The sequence below is a fragment of the Gymnoscopelus microlampas genome (assembly GCF_963454915.1).
Source record: "Gymnoscopelus microlampas genome assembly, chromosome: 4".
Lineage (NCBI taxonomy): Eukaryota > Metazoa > Chordata > Actinopteri > Myctophiformes > Myctophidae > Gymnoscopelus > Gymnoscopelus microlampas.
In genome coordinates, this window is record NC_139941.1 from 51,991,326 (window position 1) to 52,008,900 (window position 17,575).

At 41.4% G+C, this 17,575-nt stretch overlaps 1 protein-coding gene across 1 annotated transcript; it reads right to left on the reverse strand.

Moving 5' to 3' along the window:
* Nucleotides 1–25: 25 nt before the first annotated feature.
* Nucleotides 26–17,224, reverse strand: LOC311043021 (H-2 class II histocompatibility antigen, E-S beta chain-like). Its single transcript, XM_084054148.1, has 8 exons — nt 17,077–17,224; nt 15,902–16,159; nt 10,930–11,202; nt 3,938–4,154; nt 3,626–3,693; nt 1,307–1,420; nt 906–962; nt 26–266 (listed from the first exon to the last, which is right to left on the reverse strand). Exons 1-7 carry the CDS (start codon nt 17,141–17,143, stop codon nt 925–927), a joined length of 1,035 nt encoding a protein of 344 aa, XP_083910274.1. The 5' UTR covers nt 17,144–17,224; the 3' UTR covers nt 26–266; nt 906–924.
* Between the last annotated feature and the right edge of the window lie 351 nt (nt 17,225–17,575).

The following is a 17,575-nucleotide window of genomic DNA, read 5'->3' on the forward strand; positions in this document are numbered from 1 at the left end:
CAAAGTAAGTTGATGATCCGCCCACACTAATTGGGACTCCCTCTTCCTTTGGTGGCGAAACACCGGGAAAAGACAGTAATTATCGTTAGCCTTAGCTAGCCAATTAGCATTTTTAATTGTTTAAAGGACACATTAGTGAAAAAGGTTGATGATGTCATCATTGTGCTGCTGTTATGAGTATTTAAAAGCTGAATGGACACACATGTATTTCCTCCTCTCTCCACCAGGGATGACTCTCTGCTTCTCTGAAAACACACCCAGGTGTTCTGTGAAAAGACAATAAACCATTAAGAATCAGAATGTATTAACTGTGTGAACATGTTAACACTTTAGAATAACATTCCCCTATAATAGTAAATGAATCATTCCCAAATTATTAGTTAATGTGTTATTCATAACTTGTTAAATGTGTGTTAATGGTTAAAGATTTAATGATTTAAAACTATGCTATAAATGGTTAATAGATCATGAACAAGTTATTAGTAAGGTTAGGGTTAAGGCTAGGTTTATAGACATAGTTTATGTGAGGTTAAAGGTCAGGGTTTAGACGCCACCTAGCCGACACACCAAAGGAAGAGGGAGTCCTAATTAGTGTGTGCGGTTCATCAAACTGATGAAAACACACACAACCCCCCCCCCCCCCCCCCCTCATCTGACCACATTGTCACAGTGTTGTCTGATACAACAAATCATTTGATTATTACATTTGATTATTAGATTCATTATTATAATAAATTAAGCAGACGACACATGATAATGTAAATTCACGCGACCGGGATGGTTTACCAGGCTAGTTGTTTCACTTCTTACACAAGCATGTTGTTTTTTGTGTGTTTTCTACTTTTATACACTTTTATACATGAACAAAAAGAAAAAAGTTCAGTAAAAAGAAAGAGGAAGTGAACCTGGGTGTGTGGGAGGAGTCTAAAGATCATCATTGGTTGTCGGCACCAGAATACGACCTGATAGAAGAAGAAGAGAGACAGTTAAAGCAGTATGTGCTGTATTGTGTGTACTCTAAATGTAACACTGATGTATTAAAGCTAAATGTGACAACATAGAACACACTTTGACCTCTAACTAGGTCATCTAAACTGGTCTAAACCGGTTAAGGTTCGAAACCAATATACAGTAAACCAGTTTAGGTTGTGGCTTTACATGTTTGTTTGTTTGTTTGTTTGTTTGCATTTCTGTGAGGGTTCCACATGTCATGTGATCCTCTGTTGATCTGACCTCATTTGTTCCACTGGTAGTATAATAATTAATGAAACATGTTAAAAACATGTTAATCAAACATACTAATCACCTTGTTTCTTCCACTGGAAGTAGATGAATCCAGACAGGAAAAAGACCAGACCCAGAACCAGACCTGATGCTCCCATGGCCACCTTGTTCTTCACTGACTCTGGCATGGAGAAATCTGACAATACAATTATATTATATTATATTATGTTATATTATATTATATTATATTATATTATATTATATTATATTATATTATATTATATTATATTATATTATATTATATTATATTACATTATATTATATTATATTATATCATATATCATATTATTACAGTAGATTAAAACACCTTGTTCTTCACTGACTCAGACATGGAGTCATCTGACAATAAGCTACAACAACCAAACACAATAAACAACTAGAAAAAGTGCTCCTCGGAGCACAAGTCTCCGCCAGGTCAGGTAGATTATTGTGGCCTCCTGGTGGCGCTATAATAGGCCAATGTGAAAAGGGTGCCATTTCTTCTTAGGCCTTGCACGACAATCGGACACTGCTTTCATGATTTGAGGCATTTTGTTCCAAAAATGTGGTTTGCTAAATTAGACCTGCTGGTGGCGCTATAACAGGCCAATGTGAAAAGGGTGGCATTTCTTCCTCGGCCTAGTGGGAATGTGCGTGTAAAATTTCACGGAAATGGCACACTGCGTTCATGATTTGAGGAATTTTGTTCAAAAGGGATCCATCCTGCAAACTTTGGAAGCCAATGTTAGCCAACTAGGATGGAATATGAAATATCGGACACATCCATCGTGATCACATGACTATAGAGATACAGTGTACCGATTTGAGTGATTTTTGGACAGAATCTGAAGGAGTAAGAGCAAAACAATTGTTTTTACAAAACTCAGCCTCCTGGTGGCACTCTAAAAGGCATAAAATGCAGGGCAAAGGTTTTTCCTTGGCCTCTAGGGAGTGTGCGTGCAAAGTTTGATTCAGATCGGTGCAGTTATAGCTAAAAACGTGAATTGGCCTGTTATAGCGCCACCATGAGGCTGATGTGAACGTGAATTTTGTTCCAAATGAAGCAATCCTGCATACTTTGGAAGCCAATTTTAGCCAATCAGGATGGAATATGGAAAATCAGACAGATCCGTGTTGATCACATGGCTATAGAGATACTGTGTACCGATTTGCGTGTTTTTTGGACAAAATCTGTAGGAGTAATAGCAAAAAATGTGTTTTGCAAAAGTCGGCCTCATGGTGGCGCTATGACAGGCTGATCTGAAAAATGTGGGGCAGAGGTTCTGCTGTGGTATCCAGGGAGTGTGTGTGTGCAGTTTCACAGCGACAGGGCCAACGGTGGCGGAGATTAGCTGTTAACAGACAGAAGGACGGACACACACACACACACACACACACACACACGGACGGACGGAGGGTAAAACATACTCTCTCGCCATGCCTTTCGGCCTGGCGGAGACAATAAACAGACGACACAGTCATTGTGAGTCTGTTCAGTAATAATGAGTCCAACCCTATTGGTCCAGTCCTTGAGGAGTTTGTCACCTGATGTGACATGTCCTTCTTAGAGCTAAATACATCCAAAACAAAGGATATGATGATAGATTTTAGAAGACATGAATCAACCTTTTACTATGATGATTATAAACCAGGCTGTGGAATGTGCAGAAAGTATCTTGGGACAGAGTCATAGACTCAGAACTGTGAGGAAGTTTGTAAAAAAGAACATCAGCGCTTGTTCTGTCTTAGAAAACAGTCTTGTTTTCACATTGATAAAACCATGATGACTCTTTGATCTACTTTTATCACATCAATCTGGTCTTTGATCTGCTTTTATCAAATCAATCTGGTCTTTGATCTGTTTTTATCAAATCAATCTGGTCTTTTATCAGCTTTTATCAAATCAAGCTGGTCTTTAATCTGCTTTTATCAAATCAATAAGCTCATATGAGCTTGTAGATCTGCTATTTTTGAAAAATCTTGAACATTTGTGCAAATGTTTGAATATAATTTATATTTTTTATTTTTTAAACAACATTTTTAACTCAAACATTTTCTTCTGGAACAACATATTTTGATGGGGATCAGCGGCCAAAAACATATCAATTTGGGGGTCCTTGACAAGAAAAAGTTTGAGCACCACTGATATATTTCTTCAGAAAAATGAAGACATATGTTGAGAGACATTTGACAGTTACAAATGTTTGCTTTAAAAATACATATATTCAAAGATTTGCACAAATGTTCACAATTTTTAAAAAATAGCAGATCTACAAGCTCATAGCGCGGCACTCGGTGCCGCGCTATGAGCTTTTATATCTGCTATTTTGACAGTAGATTACACTAGATTACAGTAACTGACCCCAGTCCATCTTGATAGGCGCGGTCAGGCTGGGATGTTCCACCATGCATGTGATCTTCTCTCCTGATCTGTAACACACACACACACACACACACACGCACACACGCGCACACGCGCACACGCGCACACGCGCACGCACGCACGCACGCACGCACGCACACACGCACACACGCACACACGCACACACGCACACACGCACACACACACACACACACACACACACACACACACACACACACACACACAGGTAGTACCAGTAGAGGTGTCTATTAGTTGTGTACTTCTATGTATAGGTGTCTGTTAGGTGTGTACCTGGGTGTGTACTCCAGGTAGGAGTGGTACTGGTAGTACCAGTCTCCATCAGACAGCTCATTGGTAGAGGAGAGACCGGAGGTCAAAGGTTCTTGACCTATCCACCAGGTCACCAGGATCACTTTAGGATAGAAGTCGTAGCTGCTGCACCTCAGCATGTGAGTGTGTTCACCACGACGAGGGGGAGTCTCTGACTTCAGTCTCACTTTGGGCTCCACTGTATAAATAAGATTATTATTACTCTCCGCAGGAGAGTATTGTTTTCACTTTCTAATTACTCTCCGCAGGAGAGTATTGTTTTCACTTTCTAAATATGACACACCGATTGGTCAAGCCTCACGTGACACGTGACAATACGGTGAAATACTGTATAAATACATGGCGTCACTTTGACGGTGTCTTTGTCACCGTCAAAGTGAGGTAAGACAGGAACCATCACGAAATGGCTGCATGGCTGATACATAATTGGCAGATAGGACAGATAGGACACTTATATAGACAGGAGGGATATGACACTTACACAGACGGATAGGACACTTACAGTACACAGACAGGACGGATAGGACACTTATACAGACAGGACGGATAGGACACTTATACAGACAGGACGGATAGGACACTTATACAGACAGGACGGATAGAACACTTACACAGACAGGACGGATAGGACACTTACATAGACAGGAGGGATATGACACTTACACAGACAGGACGGATAGGACACTTACAGTATACAGACAGGACGGATAGGACACTTACAGTATACAGACAGGACAGATAGGACACTTATACAGACAGGAGGGATAGGACACTTACACAGACAGGAGGGATAGGACACTTACATAGACAGGACGGATAGGACACTTATACAGACAAGACGGATAGGACACTTATACAGACAGGACGGATCGGACACTTATACAGACAGGATGGATAGGACAGTTAGAACATAAGAATTAGAACATTCCCAACATTCCCAACACAAGTCTGGTAAGAGTGAGGTAAGACAGGAACAATCACGAAATGGTTGAGAAATGGCGGATACTGTAACAATTGGATGGGACACTTACACAGACAGGACGGATAGGACACTTACACAGACAGGACGGATAGGACACTTATACAGACAGGAGGGATAGGACACTTATACAGACAAGACGGATAGGACACTTATACAGATAGAACATTCCCAACATTCCCAACAGCGGAGAGTTGTGCTCCGAGGAGCACTTTTTCTAGTTACTCTCCGCCAGGAGAGTATTGTTATCACTGCGTTTTCACTTTCTAAACATGACACACCGATTGGTCAAGCCTCACGAGACACGTGAAATACTGTGATCTGATTGGCTAGTGACGCCACCGGGCCTATATATACATGGCATCACTCTGACAGTGTCTCTGCCACTGTCAGAGTGAGGTAAGACGGGAACCATGAAATGGCTGCATGGCTGATACATAATTGGCAGATAGGACAGATAGGACATTTATATAGACAGGAGGGATATGACATAGGACACTTATACAGACAGGAGGGATAGGACACTCACACAGACAGAACGGAAGAGGACACTTACCCAGACAGGTTGGATAGGACACTTACATATATAAGAGGGATAGCGACCTATAAATACATGTGTCACTGTGATAAGCCAGATTCCAATACCGAAAATCCGGCCACTAGCTCACTCCCAGACCTTCGAACCGGAAGTAGTCAAGTAGTCGCGGTCCAATTGTTCCTATCTGTCTTATTGGACAGATAGGACAGATAGGACACTTATATAGACAGGAGGGATATGACACTTACATAGACAGGACGGATAGGACAGGAGGGATAGGACACTTACACAGAATGAACGGAAGAGTACACTTACCCAGACAGGATGGATAGGACACTTACATATACAAGAGGGATAGCGACCTTCGCGACCTTCGAACCAACACAAGTCTTCTGGCGGAGAGTTGTGCTCCGAGGAGCACTTTTTCTAGTTACTCTCCGCCAGGAGAGTATTGTTATCACTGCGTTTTCACTTTCTAAACATGACACACCGATTGGTCAAGCCTCACGTGACACGTGAAATACTGTGATCTGATTGGCTAGTGACGCCACCGGGCCTATATATACATGGCATCACTCTGACAGTGTCTCCGCCACTGTCAGAGTGAGGTAAGACGGGAACCATGAAATGGCTGCATGGCTGATACATAATTGGCAGATAGGACAGATAGGACATTTATATAGACAGGAGGGATATGACATAGGACACTTATACAGACAGGCGGGATAGGACACTCACACAGACAGAACGGAAGAGGACACTTACCCAGACAGGTTGGATAGGACACTTACATATACAAGAGGGATAGCGACCTATAAATACATGTGTCACTGTGATAAGCCAGATTCCAATACCGAAAATCCGGCCACTAGCTCACTCCCAGACCTTCGAACCGGAAGTAGTCAAGTAGTCGCGGTCCAATTGTTCCTATCTGTCTTATTGGACAGATAGGACAGATAGGACACTTATATAGACAGGAGGGATATGTCACTTACATAGACAGGACGGATAGGACAGGAGGGATAGGACACTTACACAGAATGAACGGAAGAGGACACTTACCCAGACAGGATGGATAGGACACTTACATATACAAGAGGGATAGCGACCTTCGCGACCTTCGAACCAACACAAGTCTTCTGGCGGAGAGTTGTGCTCCGAGGAGCACTTTTTCTAGTTATTATTATTATTACTCTCCGCAGGAGAGTATTGTTTTCACTTTCTAAATATGACACACCGATTGGTCAAGCCTCACGTGACACGTGACAATACGGTGAAATACTGTATAAATACATGGCATCACTTTGGCAGTGTCTTTGACACTGTCAAAGTGAGGTAAGACAGGAACCATCACGAAATGGCTGCATGGCTGATACATAATTGGCAGATAGGACAGATAGGACACTTATATAGACAGGAGGGATATGACACTTACACAGACGGATAGGACACTTACAGTACACAGACAGGACGGATAGGACACTTATACAGACAGGACGGATAGAACACTTACACAGACAGGACGGATATGACACTTACACAGACAGGACGGATATGACACTTACACAGACAGGACGGATAGGACACTTACAGTATACAGACAGGACGGATAGGACACTTATACAGACAGGAGGGATAGGACACTTACACAGACAGGAGGGATAGGACACTTACACAGACAGGAGGGATAGGACACTTACATAGACAGGACGGATAGGACACTTATACAGACAAGACGGATAGGACACCTTTACAGACGGATAGGACACTTATACAGACAGGACGGATCGGACACTTATACAGACAGGATGGATAGGACAGTTAGAACATAAGAATTAGAACATTCCCAACATTCCCAACACAAGTCTGGTAAGAGTGAGGTAAGACAGGAACAATCACGAAATGGTTGAGAAATGGCGGATACTGTAACAATTGGATAGGACACTTACACAGACAGGACGGATAGGCCACTGTCAAAGTGAGGTAAGACAGGAACCATCACGAAATGGCTGCATGGCTGATACATAATTGGCAGATAGGACAGATAGGACACTTATATAGACAGGAGGGATATGACACTTACACAGACGGATAGGACACTTACAGTACACAGACAGGACGGATAGGACACTTATACAGACAGGACGGATAGAACACTTACACAGACAGGACGGATATGACACTTACACAGACAGGACGGATATGACACTTACACAGACAGGACGGATAGGACACTTACAGTATACAGACAGGACGGATAGGACACTTATACAGACAGGAGGGATAGGACACTTACACAGACAGGAGGGATAGGACACTTACACAGACAGGAGGGATAGGACACTTACATAGACAGGACGGATAGGACACTTATACAGACAAGACGGATAGGACACCTTTACAGACGGATAGGACACTTATACAGACAGGACGGATCGGACACTTATACAGACAGGATGGATAGGACAGTTAGAACATAAGAATTAGAACATTCCCAACATTCCCAACACAAGTCTGGTAAGAGTGAGGTAAGACAGGAACAATCACGAAATGGTTGAGAAATGGCGGATACTGTAACAATTGGATAGGACACTTACACAGACAGGACGGATAGGACACTTACACAGACAGGATGGATAGGACACTTATACAGACAGGACGGATAGGACACTTATACAGATAGAACATTCCCAACATTCCCAACAGCGGAGAGTTGTGCTCCGAGGAGCACTTTTTCTAGTTATTATTATTATTACTCTCCGCAGGAGAGTTTTGTTTTCACTTTCTAAATATGACACACCGATTGGTCAAGCCTCACGTGACACTTGACAATACGGTGAAATATTGTATAAATACATGGCGTCACTTTGGCCATGTATTTATAGGACACTTACATAGACAGGACGGATAGGACACTTATACAGACAGGAGGGATAGGACACTTATACAGACAGGACGGATAGGACACTTATACAGATAGAACATTCCCAACATTCCCAACAGCGGAGAGTTGTGCTCCGAGGAGCACTTTTTCTAGTTATTATTATTATTATTACTCTCCGCAGGAGAGTTTTGTTTTCACTTTCTAAATATGACACACCGATTGGTCAAGCCTCACGTGACACGTGACAATACGGTGAAATATTGTATAAATACATGGCGTCACTTTGGCAGTGTCTTGCCACTGCCAAAGTGAGGTAAGACAGGAACCATCACGAAATGGCTGCATGGCTGATACATAATTAGCAAATAGGACAGATAGGACACTTATATGGACAGGAGGGATATGACACTTACACAGACGGATAGGACACTTACAGTACACAGACAGGACGGATAGGACACTTATACAGACAGGACGGATAGGACACTTATACAGACAGGACGGATAGGACACTTATACAGACAGGACGGATAGAACACTTACACAGACAGGACGGATAGGACACTTACATAGACAGGAGGGATATGACACTTACACAGACAGGACGGATAGGACACTTACAGTATACAGACAGGACGGATAGGACACTTACAGTATACAGACAGGACGGATAGGACACTTATACAGACAGGAGGGATAGGACACTTACACAGACAGGAGGGATAGGACACTTACATAGACAGGACGGATAGGACACTTATACAGACAGGACGGATCGGACACTTATACACAGACAGGATGGATAGGACAGTTAGAACATAAGAATTAGAACATTCCCAACATTCCCAACACAAGTCTGGTAAGAGTGAGGTAAGACAGGAACAATCACGAAATGGTTGAGAAATGGCGGATACTGTAACAATTGGATAGGACACTTACACAGACAGGACGGATAGGACACTTACACAGACAGGACGGATAGGACACTTACATAGACAGGACGGATAGGACACTTATACAGACAGGAGGGATAGGACACTTATACAGACAGGACGGATAGGACACTTATACAGATAGAACATTCCCAACATTCCCAACAGCGGAGAGTTGTGCTCCGAGGAGCACTTTTTCTAGTTATTACTCTCCGCCAGGAGAGTATTGTTATCACTGCGTTTTCACTTTCTAAACATGACACACCGATTGGTCAAGCCTCACGTGACACGTGAAATACTGTGATCTGATTGGCTAGTGACGCCACCGGGCCTATATATACATGGCATCACTCTGACAGTGTCTCCGCCACTGTCAGAGTGAGGTAAGACGGGAACCATGAAATGGCTGCATGGCTGATACATAATTGGCAGATAGGACAGATAGGACATTTATATAGACAGGAGGGATATGACATAGGACACTTATACAGACAGGAGGGATAGGACACTCACACAGACAGAACGGAAGAGGACACTTACCCAGACAGGTTGGATAGGACACTTACATATACAAGAGGGATAGCGACCTATAAATACATGTGTCACTGTGATAAGCCAGATTCCAATACCGAAAATCCGGCCACTAGCTCACTCCCAGACCTTCGAACCGGAAGTAGTCAGGTAGTCGCGGTCCAATTGTTCCTATCTGTCTTATTGGACAGATAGGACAGATAGGACACTTATATAGACAGGACGGATAGGACAGGAGGGATAGGACACTTACACAGACAGGACGGAAGAGGACACTTACCCAGACAGGATGGATAGGACACTTACATATACAAGAGGGATAGCGACCTTCGCGACCTTCGAACCAACACAAGTCTTCTGGCGGAGAGTTGTGCTCCGAGGAGCACTTTTTCTAGTTATTATTATTATTACCCTTATTAATATATACCCGTCATTTGAACATGTCATTATCATTAATAATTGTATATTATCCAAATGAGATCCAAATGATCTAGAAAGCATCAACAGGCTTACAACCCCTCCCGCTCACTCAGATCAGCTAACACAGGGAAGCTGTCAGAATCTTCTCTAAAACACCCTGGACAACGCTCCTCACGTCCTAGACTCTTCTCCCTTCTGGAGAAAAAAAACTAACCCAATTCGCCCAAAACCGCGATCATTTTTCGCGCATTTTTCCCGCGAATGGGGGCCTCGAAAATTACTCTAGCCCATGGACCTCGGCTCCTATAAATCCGGCACTGCCGATAGGACACTCAAAGAGTCTCCTTTGAGTCTCCTACCAGAGACATTAGCATCTTTCCAAATGAATCAATCAAATTATTGTCTCAGGAATGCGACAAAAACTAAAAAATCTCCATGAATTCAAGGCTTCATGAGGTGTAATTGATAGAAAATAAGTAATTTTTGGGGTGAACTATCCCTTTAAGTGTTTAAGAGGATCTCAAATGTTTGTCAGCAGATTAAGTAATGTTTTATAATCATTATCAGATCAATATTAACACCATTAATCATCTCTGAATAGAATCATGTGATTTTGTGTTATAGTTTATGAGGTGATGAGTGTTGAGTGCTGCTCTGAGATCAGCTCACCTCTCTTGTTCAGAACAGAGGAGTAGTCGATCTCAATGCTGTGTTTGCAGCCTGCCTCTCGTTGTGATCTCATATAAGCCAGCAGTGTAGGATCTTTATTCATGCGCTCTGCGTTCTTCACACCAAACTCAGTGTATCCAACCCACTGATCTACTCTACTGTCCCACCTGCGGTACTCATCACCATCGAAATTATATGACTGTATGAACTGTATGTCCTTCAGCTCACTGGAGTTAAACACACAGCGGGTAGCCACATAGAACACATATCCATCTGGAAACAGACAATGAAAAATGTCATTAATGTTCAGTTATATTATCATCTGTATAATATCAACACTAACTGCCTCCTATCGGCCAATATATAGAATATAAAAAATCGGAGAGATACGTGTTGATCAGATGACTATATAGATACTGTGTGTTTTGCACAAATCAGCCTCCTGGTGGCGCTATAACAGGACAAGCTGAAAAATGTGGGGCAGAGGTTCGGCTTTGGCATCCAGGGAGTGTGTGTGCACAGTTTCACAGCGGCCGGGCTAACGGTGCCGGAGATTAGCTGTTCACAAACAGACACACGGACGGACACACGGACACACGAACGGACCGGGATACTGACCATGATACTGACCATGGTACTGACCATGATACTGACCATGATACTGACCATGGTACTGACCATGGTACTGACCATGGTACTGACCATGATACTGACCATGGTACTGACCTAGATACTGACCATGGTACTGACCATGGTACTAACCATGATACTGACCATGGTACTGACCATGGTACTGACCATGATACTGATACTGACCATGATACTGACCATGGTACTGACCATGGTACTGACCATGATACTGATACTGACCATGATACTGATACTGATAATGATTATTATGATGTAACACTTTACTTTTCTCAACAATATGAGACATTATCACATTATGAACTTTTATTACATTATAAGCTAATTATACGGCTATGTGAGATTTATAATGTAACACATTATTACATTATTACATTATAGAAAAATCTGTTATTACGTTATGCGCTCATTTTTTTATTACATTATGAGCTGATTATTGTCTCCGCCAGGCCGAAGGCATGGCGAGAGAGTATGTTTTACCCTCCGTCCGTCCGTCCGTCCGTGTGTGTGTGCGTGCGTGTGTCCTGTCTGTGTGTTACCAGCTAATCTCCGGCACCGTTGACCCGGTCGCTGCGAAACTGTGCACACACACTCCCTGGATGCCAATTCAGAACCTCTGCCCCACATTTTTCACATGGGCCATTTATAGCGCCACCAGGAGGCCGATTTGTGCAAAACCTCTTTTTCCCCATTACTCATACAGTTTTCAACCAAAAGTCATGCAAATCGGTACACAGTATCTCTATAGTCATGTGATCAACCCTGATCTGTCCGATTTCCCATATTCCATCCTCATTGGCTAAGGTTGGCTTCCAAAGTTTCCAGGATTGGTCCGTTTTGAACAAACTGCCTCAAATCATGAACGCAGCTTGCCATTTCCATAAACTTGCACACACACATTCTCACTAGGCCGCGGAAGAAATGCCACTTGACATGTTTCAAATCAGCCTCATGGTGGCGCTATAACACGCCGATTTGCATTTTTAACTATAACTGCACCGATCTGCGTGAAACTTTGCACGCACACTCCCTAGAGACCAAGGAAAAACATCTGCACTGCATTTTTCACATCTGCCATTTACAGCGCCACCAGGAGGCCGACTTAAGTACAATACATTTTTGGATATTATTCATTCAGATTCTGTCCAAAAATCACGCATATTGGTACACAGTATCTCCATAGTCATGTGATTCTGATGGATCTGTCCGATATTTCATATTCCATCCTATTTGGCTTACAGTGGCTTCCAAAGTTTGCAGGATTGGTCAGTTTTAAACAAAATGCCTCAAAACATGAATGCAATGTGCAATTTCCGTGAAAGTTTGTATGAAGATTCCCACTAGGCCGAGGAAGAAATGCCCCCCTTTTCACATTCACATTGGCCTTTATAGCGCCACCAGCAGGTCTAATTTAGCAAAACACATTTTTGGAACAAAATGCCTCAACTCATGAATGCAGTGTCCCATTGAAAGGCCTAAGAAGAAATGCCACCCTTTTCACATTGGCCTATTATAGCGCCACCAGGAGGCCACAATAACCTACCTGACCTGGCGGAGACCTGTGCTCCGAGGAGCACTTTTTCTAGTTACATTATGAGTTTTTATTACATTTAAATTATTACATTATGAACCGTTATTACATTATGAACCGTTATTACATTATGAGCCGTTATTGTCTCCGCCAGGCCGAAAGGCATGGCGAGAGAGTATGTTTTAACCTCCGTCCGTCCGTCCGTCCGTGTGTGTGTCCGTGTGTCCTGTCTGTGTGTTACCAGCTAATCTCCGGCACCGTTGGCCCGGTCGCTGCGAAACTGTGCACACACACTCCCTGGATGCCAATTCAGAACCTCTGCCCCACATTTTTCACATGAGCCTGTTATAGCGCCACCAGGAGGCCGATTTGTGCAAAACCCATTTTTTCCCATTACACCTACAGCAAAAGTCATGCAAATCGGTACACAGTATCTCTATAGTCATGTGATCAACCCGGATCTGTCCGATTTCCCATAATGCATCCTCATTGGCTAAGGTTGGCTTCCAAAGTTTGCAGGATTGGTCCGTTTTGAACAAACTGCCTCCAATCATGAACGCAGCTTGCCATTTCCATAAAATTGCACACGCACATTCCCACTAGGCCGAGGAAGAAATGCCACTTGAACATTTTCAAATCAGCCTCATGGTGGCGCTATAACTGGCCGATTTGCATTTTTAACTATAACTGCACCGATCTGCGTGAAACTTTGCACGCACACTCCCTAGAGGCCAAGGAAAAACATTGGACTGCATTTTTCACATCTGCTTTTTACAGCGCCACCAGGAGGCCGACTTATGTAAAATACATTTTTGGAGATTATTCCTTCAGATTCTGTCCAAAAAACATCTGCATCTGCATCTCCATAGTCATGTGATTCTGATGGATCTGTCCGATATTTCATATTCCATCCTATTTGGCTTACAGTGGCTTCCAAAGTTTGCAGGATTGGTCAGTTTTAAACAAAATGCCTCAAAACATGAATGCAGTGTGCAATTTCCGTGAAAGTTTGCATGCAAATTCCCACTAGGCCGAGGAAGAAATGCCCCCCTTTTTACATTCACATTGGCCTTTATAGCGCCACCAGCAGGTCTAATTTAGCAAAACACATTTTTGGAACAAAATGCCTCAAATCATGAATGCAGTGTCCCATTGAAAGGCCTAAGAAGAAATGCCACCCTTTTCACATTGGCCTATTATAGCGCCACCAGGAGGCCACAATAACCTACCTGACCTGGCGGAGACCTGTGCTCCGAGGAGCACTTTTTCTAGTTACATTATGAGTTGCTACAAGTACCAAAAGTAAAAATACTCATTATACAAAATGTCCCATTTCAAGTTTTGAAATGTATACAAATATTTTGAAAATAGCAGATCTACAAGCTCACAATGCATCAAATCGTGATTAGTGACGCATTGTGAGCTTGTAGATCGGCTTTTCAAATGGCCTTTAGGGCTGAAGTTGTTACTATATGTTTTGTAACAATAATCAAAATCTACAAAGTAACTAGTAACTAAAGTTTTCAAATAATTGTAGTGGATTAAAAGTACAATATTTGCCTCCGAGATGTAGTGGAGTAGAAGTAAAAGTATTGGACATTGGAAATACTTGAGTAAAGTACAAATGCCTCAAAATTGTACTTAAGTACAGTACTTGAGAAACATGTACTTAGTTACTCACCTCTGTAATGTAATTCATGAATCACAGGAACATTTTGATGGTAACTGTTGTATAATCGTATTATTAAGCACCTTAGCGTCTATAAGTATATCATGCACAGTATACATACATTGCTGCTATGCTCAGGCACCTTAGTTTGTCTCCTATCTCAGGTACTTTGTAAATATGTAGATAACTTGTTTTTGGCCTTCTATTGTTCTCTGTTGATCTCCTTCCCACTTAACCCCCTACCCCTCTCTTCTTCTCTCTCCCCACTCTTCTTTCTACGGAATTTAACGTTGCGATGGGAGTGATGTACAAAAACGAATTTCACACACTTTTTTACCTTGTAAACCTGTGATGTGACAATAAACCTGATTCTGATTCTGATTCTGATTCTATCTTGTATTTTGACATGATTCATATGTCTTTTAATTGAAAATCCAAATAAATAAGGTAAAGTGTATCAGATACTCAGTGGTCATTGGTCATGGGCCGCGGTAACACGCCGTCCCACCAGTCTTTTGAGCAGGAACACACACACACACACACACACACACACACACACACACATGCATGGATTAAAATAACCCTTAAGTTCACACCTCAACAAAGGCTGCCGACTGCCGGGTGTCACACCAGGTGAATTAACATAGGAATGAGCCTATAGATGCATATCAATTGTCCATTGTGTGACCTGTAGTGTAGGTGTTAAGACACGTGCGCGTGACCTCTTTAAAATAGTGTCCCACCAGAGATAGATTCACCAAATTAACACTGGATACACTTACTCTGACGCTTTTTGGATGTTATACGCTTTAAAAATAATAATAATCTGCACAGTATACATACGTATATAGTGTAACACGGTAGAACACACCACTGCATCTACATAGTTGTACCATCTACACCTTACCTACAGCTCAGGCTGTACAGAGCAGATACTAATGCATATGTTGTAAAAAAATAAAAGTAAAGCACCTTGAGCACATATTCATGTTTACTAGAAATACATATTATTTAGAAAATATTTCACCATAAATGCTTAATATACATGTTTAAACATTTTCATTAATGTTAAATATATTCAACCGTTTTAGTTAATAACTATTGTGTTCATAGTATTCATGTACCTTTCACTGGTGGTTTCTTCAAGGCAGTGCGAATGATGTCCAGGTTGTGTTTGCAGATCGCCTGCTCATTCAAAGCTCTTTCATAAAATCGTGCACCGTAGGTCATATGATCTACAAACGGAGGCTGAGGCTCCACCACCTTCCCTTTGTTGAAGTCTGCGTACGCCATCACTTCACCATCCAGTGCCAACATGAACTCTTTATATGGGTCTTTAACTGTGTCTGAACAGCCAGTGACTTTAATGTGCTCATGGAACACTGGAAATAAAACAAAGATGACATTAAATTCAACAACAAACTTCTTCACAGTGACAATAACACATAATCATCATGTTAAACAATCATGTTTGCAGTGGTGGAAAAACGACTCAGATATTTTACTTAAATAAAAGTATCAATACTGCAATTTAGAAGTACTCTGTTACAAGTAAAAGTCCAGAATTCAAACTTTACTTGAGTAAAAGTACAAAAGTATTGCTATAAAAATGTATTTAAAGTACCAAAAGTAAAAATGCTAAAATTTTTGATAATATTTTCAAATAGCCTAGGTATAACATAGGGCTAAAGTGTTTAATGTATTTTTTATAATGTGATAATTTATATCTGCAAAGTAACTAGTAACTAAAGTTTTCAAATAATTGTAGTGGAGTAAAAGTACAATATTTGCCTGTGAGATGTAGTGTAGTAGAAGTAAAAGTACTGGAAATTGGAAATACTCCAGTAAAGATTAAGTACTGTATAAGCACCTCAAAATTGTACCTGAGTACAGTACTTGAGTAAATGTAATTAGTTACTTTACACCACTGCATGTTTGGTTCTTATATGAAGTGATATAAGAACCAAAATAAATCATTCATACAGAATGATTTATTTCATGATGTCACAACAACAGTTCCTAACATCTGTTTTAATGTTTATGTATTTGGACCAACATTCAAGATTCAATAAGGAGTGTGTGTGTGTGTGTGTGTGTGTGTGTGTGTGTGTGTGTGTGTGTGTGTGTGTGTGTGTGTGTGTGTGTGTGTGTGTGTGTGTGTGTGTGTGTGTGTGTGTGTGTGTGTGTGTGTGTGTGTGTGTCATTTGTTTGTATTGTGCATTGTTCATATTTGGTGTTATATAATAACAGTAGATATAAATGTATATATTATATAATAACATAAATATAATGTACTTACTTCCTGGGATCGCTTTGACATGAAGTACAGAGGAGAGGATGAGGAGAGTGGCTGTAATCTTCATCATCACTGATCAAAACTGAACTGAATTTAATAGATGAGAATAAACAGATGAGAATAAACAGATCAGAATAAACAGATGAGAATAAACAGATCAGAATAAACAGATGAGAATAAACAGATCAGAATAAACAGATCAGAATAAATAGATGTTTACTGAAAGAGAAGTTCTGGAGTCTGAAAAAGAATGAAGGAGGATCTGTTCTGTAGTTTAGAAGAATCAGCCAATCAGATTAAAGATATGATGTTACATCATCTGTTTCCAAGAAGACGACAGTCTGGATTATTGCACATATCATGAACAGTATATATTTGCTGCTCATGCACCTTATGTCTCCTCATATACATGCTGTACCTTATGCATCCTATGTCTAACCTCATGTACATACTGTACCTTGTGTCTAACCTCATGCACATACAGTATGCACATATCTTTGTT

What these genes read in the sequence shown, in the direction of transcription:
- LOC311043021 (XM_084054148.1), bottom strand. Translation starts at nt 17,143, where the DNA reads ATGATGAAGATTACAGCCACTCTCCTCATCCTCTCCTCTGTACTTCAT. An exon ending in CTCTGTTCTGAACAAGAGAG is followed by an intron (nt 4,155 to 10,929) that starts GTGAGCTGATCT and finishes TTATTTATACAG; the next exon opens with TGGAGCCCAAAGTGAGACTG. An exon ending in GCCTATCAAGATGGACTGGG is followed by an intron (nt 1,421 to 3,625) that starts GTCAGTTACTGT and finishes TTGTATTGTCAG; the next exon opens with ATTTCTCCATGCCAGAGTCA.